This window comes from Camelus bactrianus, chromosome 8 (genome assembly GCF_048773025.1).
Source record: "Camelus bactrianus isolate YW-2024 breed Bactrian camel chromosome 8, ASM4877302v1, whole genome shotgun sequence".
Lineage (NCBI taxonomy): Eukaryota > Metazoa > Chordata > Mammalia > Artiodactyla > Camelidae > Camelus > Camelus bactrianus.
Genome location: NC_133546.1, coordinates 46174843 through 46195734, shown reverse-complemented (window position 1 = coordinate 46195734; position 20892 = coordinate 46174843). Strand labels below are relative to the sequence as shown.

General features: G+C 36.6%; 1 protein-coding gene across 5 annotated transcripts in view; it reads right to left on the bottom strand.

Annotated features, from left to right (window-relative positions):
• The window catches only part of PDSS2 (decaprenyl diphosphate synthase subunit 2), a 186159-nt gene extending 167653 nt beyond the window's left edge, over positions 1 to 18506 (bottom strand). Inside the window, exon 1 of one of the 5 annotated variants that reach the window (XR_012508681.1) lies at positions 17523 to 18498. Coding sequence is in view for 4 of the 5 variants with exons in the window: in XM_074368554.1 (XP_074224655.1) it covers positions 17523 to 17818 (296 nt within the window). In the remaining variant the exon portion in view is untranslated. Of the gene's footprint in view, positions 1 to 17522 lie in introns of all 5 variants that reach the window. The other 4 variants (XM_074368554.1, XM_074368556.1, XM_074368555.1 and 1 more) reach the window with 4 other exon arrangements.
• Between the last annotated feature and the right edge of the window lie 2386 nt (positions 18507 to 20892).

Sequence of the window (20892 nt, the reverse complement as noted above, 5' to 3'; positions counted from 1 at the left end):
CAGGCACACAGACAATTGAAAGCACGCAAAAACTGGTAAAATCCAAATGACACCTGTAGTTTCATGAACAGCATTGTACCAATGTCAGTTTCTTGGTTTTAATAATGTTCTATAAATATGCAAGATGTTACTATTATGGAAAGCTGGATAACAGGGACAAGGGACATCTCTGCACTATTTTTGTAACCTCTTATGAATCTATAATTATTTCAAAATAAAAAAGTGAAAAAAACCAACAAAACTTCAGCAAAAAGCCAAGATAAAATTTAAAACTGGGAAAAAATACATTTGAGAAAAAGTAAAATGTTTAATATACAAAGAGCTCTTATATGCCAATAAGGAAATAAAAATGCAATTAATAATAAGCAAAAGATATAGACAACTCACAAAAGAAATAAAATTGGCCAATAAACATAGAAAAAAGACAATCTCACTAATATTAACATTTTTCAATATAAAACAAGTTATTTTTAGTGCTTATCAAATCGGCCAAGATTGCCAATATCCAAAGTTAGTAAGAACAAGGAAAAACAGGCACTCCAAATAATACTATGAATAGGAATTAAACTGTGAAAAATTTTCAAAAAAAGATATGCATACCCTGATTCCCAAAAATTCAAAGCTAGGAATTAGCCTAAGAAAATAAATAAGTATACAATGACATATATTTAAATTTCTTCATCACTATCTACAACAGTGAAGAATTTCAGGGAAAAAATGTCTAATAAAAGAGAATAATGAATTATATTATGGTATATCCATAAATGGAATACAATGTAGTTATTAAAAATGACTTTTATTTAATATTAAAAGCAATTCTCTATATACTGCTATGAGAGAAATGCAAGAAGCAAAAATACATGCATGTGGATAAACTCATTTTTATAGTCTTGCAGCTATATACCAAAATATTAATGGTAGTTATCTCTGAGTGGTAAGATTATGGGTACTTTTTGAATAAATTTATGTAAAGTCTAACAAGGACATGTTTTATATAAAAATGAAAAAAATTTTAGTCAAATAACACATACTAAAGACGGCTCTTTTGACTAGAGATTTTTATCTATTATGATGCTAAAATCCTAATTGATTTTTTTAGTTTCATGGAAAAAATAAAACCACCCTTCCTGGTATAGCAATATGTCCTTTGTCTTTATGATTCCTCCAAATTCCTGAAAAGATGTCCTTCATAAAGCATAAAAGCAAATAAAATTTGATCAGATTTGCTTTAAAAAACAATCCATGCAATCAAAGGACTGTTTATGCCCATTTACCATGAAGTTGATAATCTCTGTATCTCTACTTATATCTAATTGTCAATGGCATGAGTACAGATTCAGATGTTTTTAAATAGATAATTCTCTAAAACACATTAACAAGTATACTCTATAATAAATATAGTAAAGGAAAGATAGGAAAATGAGAAAAGAGACTACAATGACAAGAATGATAATAACATCTTCTTTGACATGATCTTGAGGAACATAGAAGCACTTTGGTTCTAAGGATAAGGAAGAAGGCAGGCATACAGGAAACATTTTCCTCTTTAGTTTGGTAATTTATATCAAGCTCAGAATCACTGAAAGCTCATTTGATGCTCTGGAGTTACCAAGCTTATTGTGCAGCTGAAGGCTAAGGTTTCTCTACTAGACACAAATGGCTCCTTCGAGCATGTTCTTTTCCCTCAGTTAAACTGCTTGAAGTATCTAAACTTAATAATAATAATGTTGCTGCTTTCATAGTGAATATCTCAGAAGGCATCACTTTCTCTATGCCCTTCCAGTATCTTAAAAGCCTTTTGTTTTTGTTTTATAGGCCTGGATTAAGGGGACTTAGAATATGCCGAAATCATCAAAGTTTTCTCTGGCTCATTAAGTTAAAATTCTCCCACGTAGTTAACTGTGGATTTTGACTCAAAATTACGATGATACTAACTCTGCTTTTTCTGACTTCCACACTTTAAACTTCATATGTTTACATCTAGTTTCCTCAAGAATACCCTACATTCTCTGAGTACAGGAAGCCCTTTTACCTCAATGTATCCCTCATTATGTTTTAATTCACAGTAGATAGTCAAATATTGGTTGGCTAATGGCAACATAGCTATGCCTTTCAATTCCACTCCTTAATTGATACCAGTGTTTGTTTGTTTGTTTGTTTGTGTGTTTTCCCAAGCCTTAGCTATTATTCCTCCTCCCTTCCCTCTGCCTTACTTGCAGGGACAGAACTACAAAGCAGAGGCTGAAGACAGGGGCTTAGAAAGATATTGTTTTCTTTTTGTCTCCCTGCAGCAAAACTTGTTTAAACACGTTAAAAGAGAATAAAACTAAACTTATATCTTTGGCATACATCTTTCAAACCATCATTTAACAAATAAGTTACCTTCACTGGAGAACAGTCTAAGGGAAAAGCTGAGGGAATAACCCTTGTGTGCTAAACGACTGCTTTACTCTAAAAGCATGTGAACAACTCCATCAGTCTCGGTTCCCAGTAGTCCCAAGCTCTGCACTCAGGACTTGTGGGACGAATTTAAAGATATTTTTACGAGTCATGTGAATCATGTGACTTGGAGATATCCAAGAGAATTTTTCGGTGCCAAAAAAGTTTTATGATTAGGGGTCCATTCTTTAAGAATATTTATTCTGCCTAAATAACTCCAGATGTTTAGCTTTGGGTTTTGGTTAAAGGGTAGGGGCAGGAGGGCAGAAATCAAAATGAGGGTCCTCCCAATTAGAAATGTTTGCCATTCCATTCTAAATGGGCCCTTTCTTATATTTCTGCTTGGGAGTCCCAGAATTTAAACTTATGACACTCATGCGTAATGCCAAAATATGAGGATTTAGATAGGATTGTTACTTTAAAATAACATGGCTTGTGTATAACTTACATCTAAATTATTTTTAAAATCACAATCATATGAAGCAGAGATTGCTTCTGGCATTTGTAATTAATTTGCCAACAGTATAAAGCACTCTTTGGAGGCAGATGTTTTTGATAGAGGAGCAAATTATGGAATGATAAATTTCATTTTTTGGGGCAGAATTTATGCACCTGCTGATTATTAGAATTTGTTCTCAAATTTTGTCTAAACCTACAATGTCTTAAAGCTAATACATTTTCATACTAAATATTAAATATTGTCAAAATCTTCTGAAACATTCTGATCATTCACTAGTCTCATAAGGAATTTAATTTTGCTCTTTCTGTCTTGAAGAAGGTATATGCCAATCCTGTGGAAGATTTCAAAATAAAAGGATGCAACAGCATATCGTGGTAATACATTCCTAACAAACGTTACAGGTAGGAAAATGTTTCCCTATCTAATTTTAATCAATTCTGCTATAACTTAAGTGCATTTTTTTCCCTCTCTCTCTTCAGGAAGAGTTGATCACTATCTACAACCATGATGTTCCATGCTATGAAGAATAATACATAAGATAAACATCATGACCTAATTAAATGAGTAAGGCAAACGTCAGGAAAAGGCCTCTGGTTAGGAAAGGTTTTACTTTATTCAATTCAATTCTGTGAGTACTTACTGAAGGCTTTCAATGTGTCAAGTATATGCTGGGTAATATAAATATAAAGACAAAATCATCTCTTTCAAAAAGTTCACAGTCTTATAAATACATATACCTAAATCAGAGGTCTGAAATAAAAGATACAGATAGGCCAAATAATCCATGAAGTAGCCAGCTAAAGCATCTCAAATGGTGAACTGGAGAACACAGGTTCAATCTTTTTTTTTTTTTTCAGTTTTAATGAGGAATAATTGACAAATATAATTGTATATATTTAAAATATACAACATACGCCCAGTAAGGCAGCCACCACTTGACACCAGCAGATTAAGACCTTGCAGAACGCAAGCTCAATAATGTCACAGCTTCCGATTTTTAAAGAGGATGAAAGTTAGAGAAATGAGCCATTTAACCTGGAGAAATCAGGGAATGCTTAGCAAAAGAGCTAACACTTGAGTTGACTCCTAAAGGTGAAGCAATGCTCATCAGGTATGAATAAAGATGGTTTATCTCCTGTGGCCACAGCTTAGGGTAGAAAGTGGGGAGTGGCAAAAGTGACTAGAAGGAAAGAAGGGATGTTTTGCCATGCGCAAGTCAAAATGTATCCTACAGATTATGGGAAGCTACTGAAGTCTCTGACCCCACATCATAGGAGGGTAGAATTTATCAAACTGTAGGAATCTTTACCAAAATGCCATCCAGTGAGATGTGAAGATGTGTTAGGCATATAAAGAGGCAGACACCTTACTCATAATCCATAAAGCTAGATTGGGCATCACCATATCTAAACACTTGTCTTAGGCCCCTAACTACTGAGATGTCTAAGTGCCTATATGGTTCCAGTAGCAGCAATGGCTGCTTAAACAGATAATAGCCAATTTACCCATGAAGAAGAGTATACCAAACCCAGAAAGAAAGTTTTGTGAGGTTGATCATCCCCAGACATTTCCCCTTTACTCCTGGCAAGGGTTAAAAAAAAAAAAAGATAATACCTTATTCATTGCTAAAATGACTTAGAGTTTACAAAACATCTTGACATATACTATTCTTTCACATCTAAGAGACCCCCAACTCCCTGTTTTCTATTTTGTCTGGGTTTGTAACACACCCACAACAGCCAATTGTATTCATATTTTGAACTCCTTCCTTTATACTAGACCATTTCGAATTCAAGAACTCTAAAATCTAATTCAGGTCCACCAGTTAACCAGCACCCCTATTTTCTTCATCTGCCCAACCCATTAATCAATCCTATTTTACTTACAGTTCATTAGTAAAAATATAATCAACTCTAACTCAAAATTAATGTACATTTTGCTTCAGAAAGGATCTGTTTTTGCCAGGGATACTTCCTTGTCTAGTTAGGAAGGAGGAAAGAAAACTCTGTTGTCACCTAGGTCTTTCTTTCAAGCGTCACAACAGAATAGACATTATTATCCCACAAGATAGGTATTATTATTCTCATTTTCAAAGATGAGAAAACTGAAGATCTGAGTAGTTAATGTGTCCAACAGCAGCTAAGTGACATAAGCCAGGTCTGAACAGGTCAATTTGTCTCCAAAACTATGTTCTTTCCACTATACCACACAGCTTCAACTGCTGCTTCTAATAACAGTCATAATACTCCACCTCCACCTTATATTTGTACAGTGCAGCATACCTTTCAAATCATTTTCACCTATAATATTTCTTTGGGTTCCTAAAACTATCCTTCAAGCAAACTTAAGCAAAGGGGGGAAAGAAGGCTAACCTAAGAAGATCACAGTGAAATGATTATTTGGCACAAAGAGCTAAGAACAGCAGCTATGTTTATTGAGCACTTAAGCTAAATATTTTACAGTGTTGTCTCATGTAATCCTTATTACAATCCTGTGAGACAGGAATAATAACAATCTCAACTCTTTTACAGATGAGGTAACAGGCTCAAAAAAAAATCCATAGTTCACACAGCTAGGAAAAGGCAGCACTGGAATTCAAATTCAGGTATCGGTTAGCTCAGAAGCCCATGCTCTTCTCTACAATCTCAGCTAGTACTGCCTCCCTGCACTGCTGTGCTCTTTATAGAATATTATGCTTTCAGTGTAATTAAGTTAAACTAAAATTAGTTGGAATTCCAAATTAAAGTTAAAACCAGTATGCACTCCCCAACTCACTACTAAATGAAAGTGGTGGAAGAAGCAAACAGGTGGCAAGATAAGCTCTACCAGAAATATAAGAGAAGTTTTTCACTGGATAACTGACACACAGATAATGAGAAGCTCAATATAATCTGGGGGAAAATTAGACCATCAAGCTCCCAGGATTGCCCTCTATGGGCAAGAGACATCACCCTGGCCATTTAACAAATGAACTCATTCTCATATACATTCAAAACCAAAGACATTACTTTTTTTTTTTAACAGAGCCTATGAAATAGTAAAAATTATCCAGGATGGAAAAGCTCCTCCCCAGTTTTTTCCTAAGTTGCCCAGGTAAATCCATGAGTATTTTTAAAATTAGATTAAAATGCTGGGGCCAGGACCGCTAACCTCTAGATGTTCATTTCTGGGGCTCTTTTCTGTGTATTCATAAAGTTGTACAACGCACATTTTATTGTCATACAATCACATTTGTTTTTAATTCATGGGTACTAGAGAATTAAAAGTACAGAAAAAATAAATAATACTTTAAAATAATCAAACTACATAAAAAAATGCTTTTAAGAAAAGCTTTGTTAGTTTTAGCCCTGTGAAACTAAATGACATTCCTTTAAATACACAGCAACATAAAAGAAACAGCCTAAGTTAGAAATAAATGTTAATGAAGTAGATTTGTGAAGCCATTTTTATTCTGAGGATAAAATTAATTTCATTGATTTAGTGATATTTGAGTATTCAAGATATAGGAAGCACCTGTCCCAAAGCCCTGTAATTATTAAACACTATAAGGAATATGTTCACACAAATTACCAATACTTGGAAAATTCAAACAACTACTGCTAAGTTTTTAGAATATGATATAATATTCACTAGATCTATCTCTAGCCTCACAATTCTGGAAATAAAACCAATTCAGTTTGTTAAAAAAAAAAAATCTCTGGAGCAAATGAAATAAAATTCCAAGGAGATTCCAAGAGAAGGGTAATTTTTAAAGCTATTTAAAAATATTTGTTAAAATGAAGTTTCAGTGCACAAAAATAGAAAAAATGAAAGGCTTTGAGAAGCCTTTGTTGAGTCATAGGAAGAAAACCAAATCCAGCTGCACTACATAAGCTAAAGATATGTATCAAGAACTTCAAGTAAGTATTAGATCAGAAACAACTAACTGGATGGTTAACATCTAGTACCCATTTTTAAAACCTACTCTAGGGTAGATATTTTTGGAAAAACATTCATTAAACTCTTCAAACCACAAACAGAGAAAAATATTTTTTGGTAACTAAAGGACCTCCAAGGTGTTTAAAATACACACACACACACACACACACAATTCTGAATCCTACAAAAGAATAAAGAAGGGACAATTACAGAGTACAATACTGATGAAAAGCAGCTGGCAATATAGTGATACTGAGCAATATGAGAAGAGAGATGCAGATGTCTGAATCCTAATTTGTTAGAATCTAAGCACAAAGAATCAAGTAGTACAGCACTTAAAAACCTATGACCAACTTATGTTTATTAACTGAGCCCAGAATTAAGAACACAAACTAGTCAGTATTCCCCAATCTTGAGTAATATTGAGAATATTTTTAATGGGTAAAAATTCAGCCATCCAGTATTGCCTTAAATGATTTTTATTAAAATGTTATTTAAATATGTGTTAATACAAAACTTACAAACACTGTATGGTTACGGTCCTTATACAACTACAATGAATAAAATTACAAATTGAATACAAAACTTGTTCATGTTGGCATTAATTTACCATAACAGATGATGGTACTTGACTGAATTGCAATTCCCAGTATGAAAACAGTCTGACCGTCTGGGGAGGTTCTCTGGAATAAGGAAAACCTATGGTGAAGATGTTATTCTCTCACCACTTTTCTCTATACAAACTATATGACACTTTTATTCATTTAACATACTGCTTTCACCATGTCTCCTCACTCTTGACACAAGAAAAAGACTGGTGAGGGGCACACCACAATCATTATGAATCATTCTAGTGGCTCAAAGAAAGGGCTAAGGATTTTGATGGGAGGGACTACAAATGAAATAGACTCCCTGAACTCAGAAAGCGGTGGGAGGAGCCCAGGGGAGGCTGGGTCTATATCGTAGCAGCTAATTACCAGAAGCAAAGTGCGCATGGTGACTCTCACAGGCAGCGAGGTAGATATGGGAATATTGGGAAATCTCAGGTTTCCTTGTGAGAAGCAGAAATCCCTGTCTATATTTAATCAGTCAGACTTAAGAACTCAAATCAACAGCCATCCCACTAAGATCTATTTTGATTTAAGTAACCAAAAGCGAACAAACTCCAGGTCTAGGGAACAGAGACCTGTCTGAAACACTACAGTAGTGAGTTGTGGCCTCTCACCCAAATCTGAGGCCCACAGTTCTCGAATGAAGAGGAGGCTAAATCCCTTGTGAAAGATTTTTTTTTTCCCAAATGCATCTTTTGCCGTTACCCAGGTAATCAAGAGCTGGCAAAAGGAAAATGCCCAGCCCTCTTGAGGATTATTACCTACTAGCTCTGAATTAACATTAATTAGTAGGAATTAAGAATACCACTGGTCCTATTACTAAAGTATAACTTTTCTTAGGTCTTTAGAATGCCCAGCTGTTCGACAAGGTCTTTCCACATTGTCCAGTCAGAACTCGCACACCTCCCAGCTCTGGGAGAACTCTGAGAATTGTACAGCTCACAGCGCCAAAGCCTCACGGAGTTTCATCCTGTGTGCGGCTTAGCATTCAACAAACTCAAGTGTGCACCTTCGATTTCTGGAGACTTTTTCCACAAACTCTATCCTCTTCTGTATTCTGTCCCACAGTTTCCAGCTGTCTCAGCCTCCCCCAAGTCTGATCTGTCTCCTCAACTCAGCAGTACCTGCATTCTCTGCTCAAGTTCCCCCTCTCTGTGCTGCTATTTGAAAAGTACGTCTCAGCAGAAAGTCAGAGTGATCATAGCTCTCACCTCATTTGTTTTCTCACTCATAGGAATCACAACCTTGTGCTGCCTGTATTCCAAGCAGAATGTAGTTGTTTCATACATTTCATCCAGTTTTCTATTTGTTTACAGCATTTGTTACTCTATCTTAGCAGAAGCAGACAGTTCCAATCTATCCTTTTTGCTTCATCCCATCCCATGTTCAGCACACACCAAACAACTACTTTCCTACACTTTGCTAAGCAACTCCTTGCGGCTTAACTTCTTCCCCTGCCTTGGTCATTTCCTTCTCATCCAATATGACCCAACTCATATGCCACCTCAACTTTGGAAGTCTTCAGTTTTCTCTAGAGAGGTTTTTTTCCTTCTTCTCTGTCTCTACAGCATACTGTTCACACATACCACAGCATTTATCTCAACAAACTCTATTTGCATGTCTCCCCACTAAAATGAAATTCTAATAATAATGATAATTGCTAACATGTGGCTACTTTCTATGTTCCAGGTACTATTCTAAGTATTTTACCTATATTTGCCCATGTACTCTTCATAAAACCCTAAGATATAGGAACTATCATTATCCTCATTTTACAAATGAAGAAACTAAGGCACAGAGAGGTTAAGTAAACTGCCTGAGATCACATAGCTTGGTAGTGGTAGAGCCAAGACATGAATCTAAACAGTCTGACTCCAGAGCTCATGCTCACTATACTGCCTCTTATGAATTCTTGAGGGGCAGCAACTATGTCTTATTCTTGTTTGTATATCCATGCCCAGAGCACCTCAAATATTTGTGGAATGAATTAAAATTTATAATTTTCTCCTAGTCATCCAAGAAAAAGTCCTTTATAAGTAATGTAGGTTTTCAGTACAGTAATTACAGAACTCAATCTAGAAAGGCTCTTTCATAAACATGGAAGAGGCTAAAATTAAATTTCTAATAATAAATTCAAAGAGCTCTGAAGAATTTTACCATGCAGAAAAGACTAACAGTTTTTTTTAGGTAGCTAAGTAACTGTAGTGAACTCAGTCAGGAACAAAAAGTCTCTACCAAGGAATCAATACCCTCTAAGAGAGAGGCTAAATGTCATAATTTGTCTCCAATAAATGCACACTAAATTGATCCCATCTATCTAAACCTGAAATAGAGATCAGAGTGTTCTGAAGGCAAAAGTAAAAAGAATATTTAAGCAAAAATGTCATCCTAAGAGCCAAATCTGTCAAGAGTAATGAATGAAAACAAAGCCACACTGCTCAATGAAATCAGCTCTGCTAAACAATAACAAAAATTTAACCAATTCTGCATGGAAAAAAAGTACTAGTCATCACCTTTTAAACAATTAAGTATCCTTCTTGTGTTTATTAAAAGCATTTAAGTTCGTGACAGTAGATAATATATGCAGTGAATTTATAAAAGCTAAATGTGATAAAGTAATATGATTTATAGAAATTTAAGTGATTAAAAATAAAAACATATATTATGCACAAGTGGATAATGAGATTTAATTAGCAAGGCAGTAATGGACTATAGGGTACAAGTTAAACTGGAAGAAAGAGGAGACTGATGCACTGTTACCACCTTCAACCTCTCCCATACTACCACTCCACATCATATGCCTGGACCTCTACTCTATCCTATATACCACTGTCCATCTTGGACAGGTCCACAATCTCTCACCCAAAGTCCTTGAAACCAAATGTCTTCCAGAATTCACAATTTTTCTGATTCTAGGAAGGTTCAATTTACCCAGCACTCCAGAAATATCTGGGGCAGCACCCGGTAATCAAACACATTAGTATTTATGTAGCAAAATGCAAGAATATTCATATTAGGTAGGATAAGGAAAAACTATAAATGATCTCACATCAGTTCAGGTCAGATTTATGAGACTGAGAAAACATTTTTTTCTGAGCTTTCAAGACTTTTAAATAGTACGAAAAGGACCATAGATTTGTATCATTCAATGTGCACTTTTCCTGCTTGAGAAGTGATGATGGCTCCCTTACCTGCCATGTTCAGTTTTAACAATAATTTCTATACTAGTCTAGAATTGGCAACACCTTTGGAAATCATTAAAACTTTTTAGTTCATTGGTTAGGAAACTAAAGCCCAGAGAGCTGGAATAACTTGCCTCGGGTCACACTGTTACCTACTGACAGAGATGAAACTAGAACACACAGGTCTCCCATCTGCTAGGCTTACTTACTGTTCATTCATTCATTCATTCATCCAACCATTCATTCTCTCTCCATTTGAAATTATTTTTTAGCTTTTCAAAATTATGAAATTTCAAAAATTTTCTCACAGAAAGTTGCAAAAATAGTCCAGTCTTCCCTCAATATCCACAGGAGGATTGGTTCCAGGCCCTCCTGAAGATACAAAAAATCGTGTCGTTCAAGTCTCCTATATAAAATGGCATAGTATTTGCATATAACCTACATCCTCTTTTACACTTTAAATCATCTCTAGATTACTTCTAATACCTAATACAATGTAAAGTCATGTAAACAGTAGTTAATACAGTGTAAATGTCATGTAAACAGTAGTAAATATAATGTAGATATTCTATAAATAGTTGAATGGCTTGGTAAATTCAAGTTTTGGTTCTGGGAACTTTCTGGAATTTCCCTCCATCCCGAACATTCCCAATCTGTGGTTGGTTGAATCGATCTGTGGTTGGTTGAAACGCAGATGTAGAATTCACAGATAAGAAGGACAGATTGTATAGAGTCCTATGCATCCTTCATCCAGCTTCTCCTGATATATAGCTGTAGTATAAAATTATCAAAACCTAAAAATTAATACTAGTATATTAGTGTTAACAAAACTATAGGTCTTATTCCATTTTCAGCATTTTGTTTAAACCTGAATTCATTTATGTGTATGTATACACAGTTCTATGCAACTTTATCCCATGTAGAGGTTCATATAACTACCATCACAATCAAGATACTGAACTGTTCCATGGTCACAAAATATCCCTTTGTATTTACACTCCTCCCTGCTCCCCACACTGTCCCAGACTTAGCAACACTAATCTGTTTTCCATCTCTGTAGTTTTGTCATTTTGAAAATGTTGTATAAATGGAATCATACAGCATATAAACTTTTGAAATTGACTTTTTCCTTAGTTGTGCTAAAATACACATAAAATTTACAATTTTAACCACTTTGAAGCATACAGTTCAACAGTGTAAAGTATATTTACATTATAGTTCATTTCTTTTCATTGTTAAGTAGTATTCCATTGTACAGATGTACCATGATTTGTTCAACAATGAATGATATGTGGGTTGTTTCCATTTTTGGCTATTACAAATAAGGCTGCTATATGCATTCACACATAGGTTTTGATGTGAGTTTTTATTTCTCTGGGGTGAATGCTCACAAGTGTGATTGTTGGGTTGTATATGAAATGTATGTTTAATTTTATAAGAAATTGCTAGGCTGTGCTCCAGAGTGACTGTACCATTTTTATACTCCCATCAGCAATAAATGAGTAATCTAGTTTCTCTGCCTTTTAACTGTGATTTCATATTGTCAGTATTTTTTTATTTTAGCCATTCAAATAGGTATGTGGTGGTATCTTATCCTGGTTTTAATTTACATTTTTCTAACAGCTAAGCTGAACATCTTTTCATATGCTTACTTGCTACCTTTATAAGCTCTTTCTGCCCATTTTCTAATTGTATTGTTTGTTTTCTTACCATTGAGTTTAGAGAGTTCTTTACATATTCTGGATACAAGTCCTTCCACAGATAAGCAATCTGCAAATATTTTCTCCCAGTCTGTGGCTAATCTTTTCATCCTATTAACAAAGTCTTTGGTAGAGCAAAGTTTTTAATTTTGATGAAGTCCAATTATTGATTTTTTTTTCTTTTATGAACTGCATTTTTGGTTTCATGTCTCAGAACTGTTTACCTAGCCCTAGGTCTCAAAGATATTCTCCTATGTTTTCTTCTTAAGTTTTATAGTTTTACATTTCACATTTAATTCCATTTTACATTGATTTCACAATGACACATTTTACAAAGACCTTTTTAAAATATGGTGTGAGGTTTAGGTCCTGATTCATTTTCTTGTTGTAATAGTGCAATTGTTCCACCACCAATAGTGCAATAGTCTCAATTGTTGATGAGACTATTCTCCCTCCATTGAATTGCTTTTGAACTTTTGTCAAAAATCAGTTGTGTTGATTGTGTTGAGTTATTTCTTAGTTCTTTATTCTGTTCTATCCATCTATTCCTCTGCCAATACCACACTGTCCTGATCAATGACATTATGTATATTAGACTAAATATGAGGTAGAGTGATTCCTCCCATTTTCTTCTTTTTTTCCAACACTGTTTTAGCTATTCTAGCTCTGTTCATGCTACTAATTTTCTTTATTGTACTGCTTATTCTTGCTTTTAAGGTCCTCCTTATACCTAGTAAAAGTATGACAGCCTAGGTAAGAAAATAGTGTCATGAAGGAAAAAAATGTCATATATTACCACCACCCTAGAACACTACCTGTATAATTTCTATCCCTCTATCCTAATGACATCCCAATTTCTTCATAAAAGGTTCTCTACTATTGCAGGCCACTTTATTTTTTTTAAATTTTTTAAATTGAGGTATAGGTGATGTTCAATATTATATGTTTCAGGTATGCAACATAATGAATCACAATTTTTAAAGGTTATATTCCACTTACATCTATTATAAAATATTGGCTCTATTCCCTGTGTTATACAATATATCCTTGTAGTTTATCAGTAGTTTTTATCTCAATCCCCTGCCCCTATCTTCCCCCTCCCTCCTTCAGTCTCCCCACTGGTAACCACTAATTTGTTCTTTATATCTGAGTCTATTTCTTTTTTTGTTATATTCGCTAGTTTGTTTTATTTTTAGATTCCACATATAAGTGATATCACATAGTATTTATCTTTCCTGTGGCCACTTTAATATCTCTAAATGTAATAGCCAATATGTCTCTAGTACTCATTAGCCACAAATCATTTACTTCCTTCTGTTAAATATTTGTAAATATATTTGTGTCCAACACAATGTCTATTCTCAAGGGACACAGCCCATGTTGTAGAAGTCTTTATATTTCTCCATAAACTTTAATAAAATGAATTAGTTTATTGAGGTTTATTTATCTAATTGGAAATTACAACAGAGAGATACTAGAAAATCCAGAAGGACGAGGATAAAAAATTAGCTAATTGCTACATCTCAAGATTTTAAATTTAACCTCACTTCTCAGTTAAACTGTTATAAAAGTATACTTCAAAGCTGTTTTCCTTTTTCTTGATGAGATGGCTTAGGTAAAGACAAAGAAGGCAGTGAATAATGAATTATGGCAATTTCCTTTTTTTCCCCTCCTGTATGCCAAAGATATCACCATTTATCTAAATTTTAGGGCTATCAGTCGTAACTCATCCCTAACATACCATGTCTATTTATCCAAAAGGTAATATGACCTAAGGGATTAAAGTAATGATTTAAGCAAATAATAGAAATTCAAAATGTAAAATGGAACTGTAAAAAAATTTACCAAATCCAATTTCCTGGTGTCCTAACTATATCAACTATCTGGGGTCTCTGTGCCCTTTGGCTAGCATACTGAGAGGATCTCCCTCAGTTATCAAAGCTTTGCTGTCAAGATTTGAACAAAGTAAGGTGCAGCATATGTAATAATACAGCTGCTTAATCTATATTTTCAGCTATAATTTACAATAAGCACAATCTGCCTACCCTATGGATTAAGTGCCTGCTTCTTTGCTAAAATAAATAGATAAACAATACCCTCCCCAAGTTTTTTGTTCATTAGCTGCCCGTGCGTTTAGACTGTTTAAATAATATAAATAAATGTAATAAAACTACATGCAGATTAGCCATTTCCTTTCTTAGAAAATAAAGTAATTCATATATGCTACTACAACAATTTTGCTGAAACATTTATTTTGCTCCTCTCCAGTTCTTTCACTGTAATATGGGACTAGGCAGGCAGGATAGGCTACAATCAGGAAATCTTCAGAGCCACTAGTCTTACAAGCTCTCATTTAGTGTGTCTCTGGTGGCCTCAGAATGAATCTTCTCTAAGGCCACATTTGATGCTCTGACAACTAAGTAAATGAACTGCAATCCTCAGAAAATGCACATTAATAAGGCTGTTTTTAGCTCTGACCTTTTCACTTCAGTGTTTTATTATAGAGACTACAATATGCATATGCACAATGCAAAATGCAGTCCACCAGGGATTGGTTCCAGGAATCCCCATGGACACCAAAATCTGAGGACACCTCATATAAAATGGTACAGTATTTGCGTAAAACCTATAGCACATTCTCCCCTATACTTTAAATTATCTGTAGATTACTTACAATATCTAATACAATGTAAATTCTATGTAAATAGCTGTAAACACAATGCAAAAGATGTATAAGTAGTTGCCAGTGCACAGCAAATTCAAGTTTTGCTTTTTGGAACTTTCTGAAAATTGTTTTTCCTGAATTTTTTCCATACACAGTTGGTTCACTCCACAGATGTGGAACCCACAGATACAGAGGGCTGAATGTACTATACAACCCCCAAACTAACAGAAATCCACTATTCAATTAGGAAAAAATTGACACATTATGGTTCTAGTGTTGTAAGAACACAAAGTAACCTGAACTCAGATACCGCAAGTGAGAATGTAAACTGGTACAATCACTTTAGAAGACAATTTGGTATTATCTTCTAAAGCTGAACACATGCATACATGCCTTTATTCTCTCAAGACAAGTACACCAGGAGACGCATGCAGCATATTCACAACAGCACTTTCCACGACACCAAAAACTGTAAACAACCCAAATGCTGATTGAAAGAAGACTGTGGCATATACACACAATAGGATTTTTACAGACTAGTGAAAAGCTAATGAAGTACAGTTGAATACAACATGGATAAATCTTAGAAACAATGATAAATATAAAAAGCAAATCATAGCAGACAATATGCAATTAACTACTATATTTATAAATTTCAAAAGAGCAAAATTAAACACATTATTATTTAAGGAAAACTCATGTAATTTTAAAAAGAAAAAATAAACACAAAATTCCTATAGTGAGAGTCAGGGAGATGGAGCAATAAATACAGAAATAAAGCTTCAACAGAATTGATAAAGTGATAGTTCTTCAATTGGATGGTAAGATCATTTGTTTCATTATTAAGCTTTAAAACATTTATGTATGTGTGTTTTGAGTGTGTATCATCTAGAATCTCTGGAGAACTAATAGATACAGGTCAAGTTTAGCCTACTCTTAAAACAACATTCCTGATAACTGGGAATGATGCTAAGAAATAAAATCACTCTACAATTGCTGTTTGGTAACTTTTGTAGTAACAAAGAAATGGCAGGTGTCTCATAAAAAATTAAAGCAAGAGGATGGGCAAAGGAAGTGAAGGTGGCAACAAAAGGGCGAGGTGAGGGACCCTTGAAGGGATAGAAATATTCTGCATCTTGATTGTCAGTGTCAATATCCAGCTTGTGATATTGCACTATAGTTGTGCAAGATGTTACCACTGGGAGAAACTGGGTAAAGGGTACATTAGATCTCTCTGTAGTATTTCTTCCAACTGCATGTGAATCTCCAATTATCTCAAAATAAAAGTTTTTTAAAAAACATGAAAAAAAGATAATTTTTGTTCAGGGTTCTTCTACCCTGGTACTACTGACATTTTGGTGCAAATAATTCTTCTTTGAAGGAGGCTGTCCTGGACATTGTAAGATGTTTAACAGCATCCCTGGACTCTACTTACTAAATGCCAGTAGCAGGCCCCAGTTGTGACAACATCTCCAAATACTGCCAAATGTTCCCTAAGGGGCAAAACTGCCCCATTTGACAACCACCGCTCTAGTCATAAAAGCAAAGAACTGTGGAAATGTTCCCAGTTGAAGAGACATGACAACTAAATGCAGTACCTGATCCTAGGCTGGATCCTGTCCTAGAGAGGAAAGAATGCTATAAGAAACATTACTGGGTCAACTAACAAAAGTAGGGTATAAATAGTAAATTAAATTAAAGTACTGTATCAGTATTAAAAGTATGTTGATTGCTGTAATGTAGTTATGTAAAGAATATTCCTACGCTCCAGAAATACACAATGTAGTATTTAGGGGTAAAAGACCACGATATATGCAATCTACCCTCAAATGATTCAGAAAAAATATACAAGTGAATAGTATATGTATATCATAGGTGAATCTGATTAAAGGGTATACAAAAGTTGTGTTCTTTACACTACTTTTATTCTTGCAACGTTTCAGTATGTTTGAAATTATTTACGAATATAAAGGTGGAGTTTTTTTTAAGTGTAAGCAAAAGTTGTGGTCCTTACAGTCCTAATGGCAGGTTTCACAGTAGTAGCCCAGCATAAGTGATTAAAAAAAAATCTCAAGGGGAAAATGACTACTGATTGGATAAATTCCTACTTCAAGCCTGAGACATTCGTTGCAAAGAACTGTCTACTTTCGGCTTATCTCCCCCTCCCCATTCTTTATAGAGGTGACCTCTTGAATAATGCGGAACCGAAAATAAATCTATCCCACTTTTAAAAGACCATTTCTAGGAAGTGACTCAAACCCACATCCCCACTCTATTTCTCCACAAATCACTGAGGCATCTTAACCCTCAATAGTTAAGCAAAAACGCGAAAAGCGTACGTGTTCTCATTCTTCTTCTGCAAATGAAGGTAGACTGTTACAGGGAGTGGACTAGAGAAGACACAACATCGGATGTCTAGGAGGGCTGAAGAAAAGAAGAGGTAAAAAGAAACAGAGAGCCAGTTTGAGCGAGCCCGGAACGGTGTATCGGCCAGGAAAAGGGACCCGAGTGGGTGCAAGTGTGTCAAGGCGAGAGGGAGTAGCTCACCTGGCTGTGGTAAGCAGAGGGTGCTGAGTCCCCACCAGCTTCCGCACCTGCATAGCGATGTTGCTGAGTTCGTCGCTCAGCAGGCAGCGGAGGCTCATGAAGGACGTGGGGTAGCCCACGATCTTCTCCGCCTCTGACACCACTTGGTTCCAGTGGGCCGGGGATCTGGAAGACTGACCACGCCAGGAGACCACCGAGAAGATGGTGTCGAGGGACGGGGACCACCACAGGCGACGCGGTGGGGCAGAGGCCCCGAAATAACCGGGCAAGCGCAAAAGCAGCTGCCGAAGGCTCATAGTTTGAGTCTGGGGGTGTCAGGGACTAGAAGGTGTCCGGAGGTGGCGCGGGAACGAGCCAGGGGTAGATGAGGAACCTGCAGGAACTAGGAGGAAGCGGCGATTCCTGACCCTCCGAGGAGGGTGGGTTCCTGGAGCTGTGACCAGAAAAGAACTTTAACTGCAGCTTTCTGCAGCCCGGGTTAGACAGATAACAGCCCTAACTCAGCACTGCCCACGGCCATCTATGGCAGAAACCACGGCCAATGCCTAAATGGGGGACGCCATGTTGGAGGCTTGAAATGCGGCTTGCCGTAAAGACGGAGGCGGGCTGTTTAGCAAAGAATGTTTCCTACTTTACTGCACAGCCGTGAACGCACTGAAGGGGCGGGGCCTTGGAGGGGAACCGTGGAAGGCGATTTCGGGTGGAAAGCCTCAGCTCCTCCCACCTCCTCTTCCCGGTCTGCAAGGACGGAGGGCGGCAGCGATCCTGGTGTGGGCGCCGAGCTCCTCTGGGAAGCCTCTCGTAGCTGTCCGCCGCCAGCCTTGGATTGGTAGTGGACGGACGTGAGGGCTGCCTCTCGAACCATGGGGCTTCAGGAGCTGTGGGCTGCGGCTTCTTTACTGGGCGGGTGGGGCAAAAATCCGGACGTGAGGCTGAACTCCCGTGCCCTCAGCTCCCAACTGGACGAAAGGTGGCGTGGCCGGGCAGAAAGGTCCTCTCCCACCCCGCCCCGTCCCCCAGCCCGAGACTCTCCCTGTTCGGTTCCTGGCCTCGGTTACTCTGTGTACAGCTGAGGCAGGATCAATCGTGCCTCCCACGTGGGTGCGGAGTCCACCTCTAGAAGGAAGCTTCGCTCACCATCCAGGATCCAAAACTATCACTGACTCTAGTGCTTTCCAGTTATAGCTCAGGTATTAACTCATTTAATCCTTAAAACAACCCCATTAAGTAGATAATATTAGTATTCTCCATGATTCATATGAGGAAACGGAGGCACAGCCAAGTCGTGTAAATTGCCTAAGGCCACACTAGGCTGGAAAGCAAGCCCAATCTGGTTTCTGAATCCATGCTCTTAGCTACATTACTGTCTGTAAGTAACGGGCTACCAACCACTCTTCTCACTGTTGTCAATGTGGTTCTGTAATGCTGCCAATTCTTTTATCAGGTATATCTACAATTCTCCCCCCTTTCTCATCACCCAAAACAAGTGTTAACCCTTGTTAATAATAAAGATATATTACCAAGTTTTACACCCTAAAAATAGCTAGTAAAACTCTCTTTAACTTTCAAAATCCTTTAAAATTCATAGTTGGTATTTTTAAAATTAGCATCATGCATAATACTGGACTAGACTTGGACTACATAAAAAAATCAGACTTAAAAACGGGCAAATTTAAAGAGTATTCACTTTGCACAAAAGATGCTTTTTTCTAAAAAGATTTAGCCTCAAACTCCCTCTAAATGGAAAATTTCCCTTGTGATTTAAAAATAAGATTTTATTTCCAAAAATTCAGTTTAGGCATTACTTTTCAGGGGTACATTTAAGTACAGTGAATTATGCTCATCAGTATTAAACACAGTCTATGTCCACTAAACAAATAAGGCAAGCTGAAATTCAAAAATAATTCCTGTGAAGGAGATAACAAACTTCTGACAATAAAATTCAGGTCTGTTCTAGATGAAAATAAATATGGAAAGTGAGATACCTTACCATTCCAAAAAGTTCCAAGGCCTGAACTTCTGGGTTATCCAAGGTGAAAGAACTCATGAAAAAACGAAGAGAGACAAAAGACTGAATATAATATATTGTGCACGTGAGGCTGTTTCTTCGGAATCATGGTACCTTAAGACTAACTTTTCAAGCAATTTCCTTAATACCAATTCACAGCATGTACTTTAATTTCTCCACAGAAGCCAAGTGCATTATTCTCTGGTCATACTCTATTAACCAAGTTTTTGATTATTCATGGGACTTTAAATATCAGCTCTTCCCTTTATTCTTACTGTTAAAAGGTTGCATTATACCTAATGATAATCAGTTTTTAGAAGGTTAAAATGGTATCTGTTATTTAATCTTCCAGATAAATATATAACTCCTTCGAGTCTTTCTGCCTGAAGACATTTCTGAATTACTAGTAAATTATGGCAGCGCAAAGAGGGGGAGTATCTGGGATTCCGCCCTTCCTCTGCCACTAGATAATAGTCATTTTGAGGATATCTGTGAATGTGTACACAAAGAAGGAATACATTATTTCTTACCTTGGCATTATTGACATTTTGGACCAGATAATACTTATTATGGGAGGTTGTGTTTGGGGAATGGGAACCTTGAAGGCTGTCCTGTGCATAGTAGGATGTTTAGCAGCATCCCTGGCCTCTACTCACTTGATGCCAGCAGTACCCCACCCTCCAAGTTGTTACAACCAGATTTGTCTGAGGACATGGCCAAGTGTCCTCTGGGGTGAGGAGGGAGTAAAGTCACCCATGAGAATACACGGAAATGGGAGATGCTGGGGGAAAAAAAAATCCACTCATGACATTTACTTCTACAAAGCAGCAAAAGAAATCCATGCACAGGGACATCTTCTCTTTGGCTTTGGGGTTGTTCTGGAGACAGTGAGCTGACAAAACATGTTCACACTTACTCCTTCACCTTTCTCAGGATCCTGAAGCTGGTAGAGTGCCAGTGGACTTCACTTACTATCCTCTGTGTTCTGCTGACCTTAGAAGGAAGTGAAGTTATAGTTGATGTCCTTTTCTTTGGCTGGAAACTCAAACCAGGCTTTCGAAATACAAGGTCTTAACAAGGATGGTGTATGCTTTGGGCTTTGGCATTTCCGTGATTAGTAGAGTGGAAATAGATAGGGACACTGCAGCCACCCTTCTTCTTTCACCCTCAACATAATCACCTATTGTTTATGCTGAGAGAGTTCTTCCAAAAGCAGATGAAAGCATGGCCATATACCTTGGGGCAGAACGATAAAAGGAGGCAAGTAATCAGATTAGCAAAAATCCAAAAGTTTGACCACCTACTGAGTTGGCAGGCTAGAGAACAGGGATGGTACATATTGCCAGTGAGAATGTAAAAGGC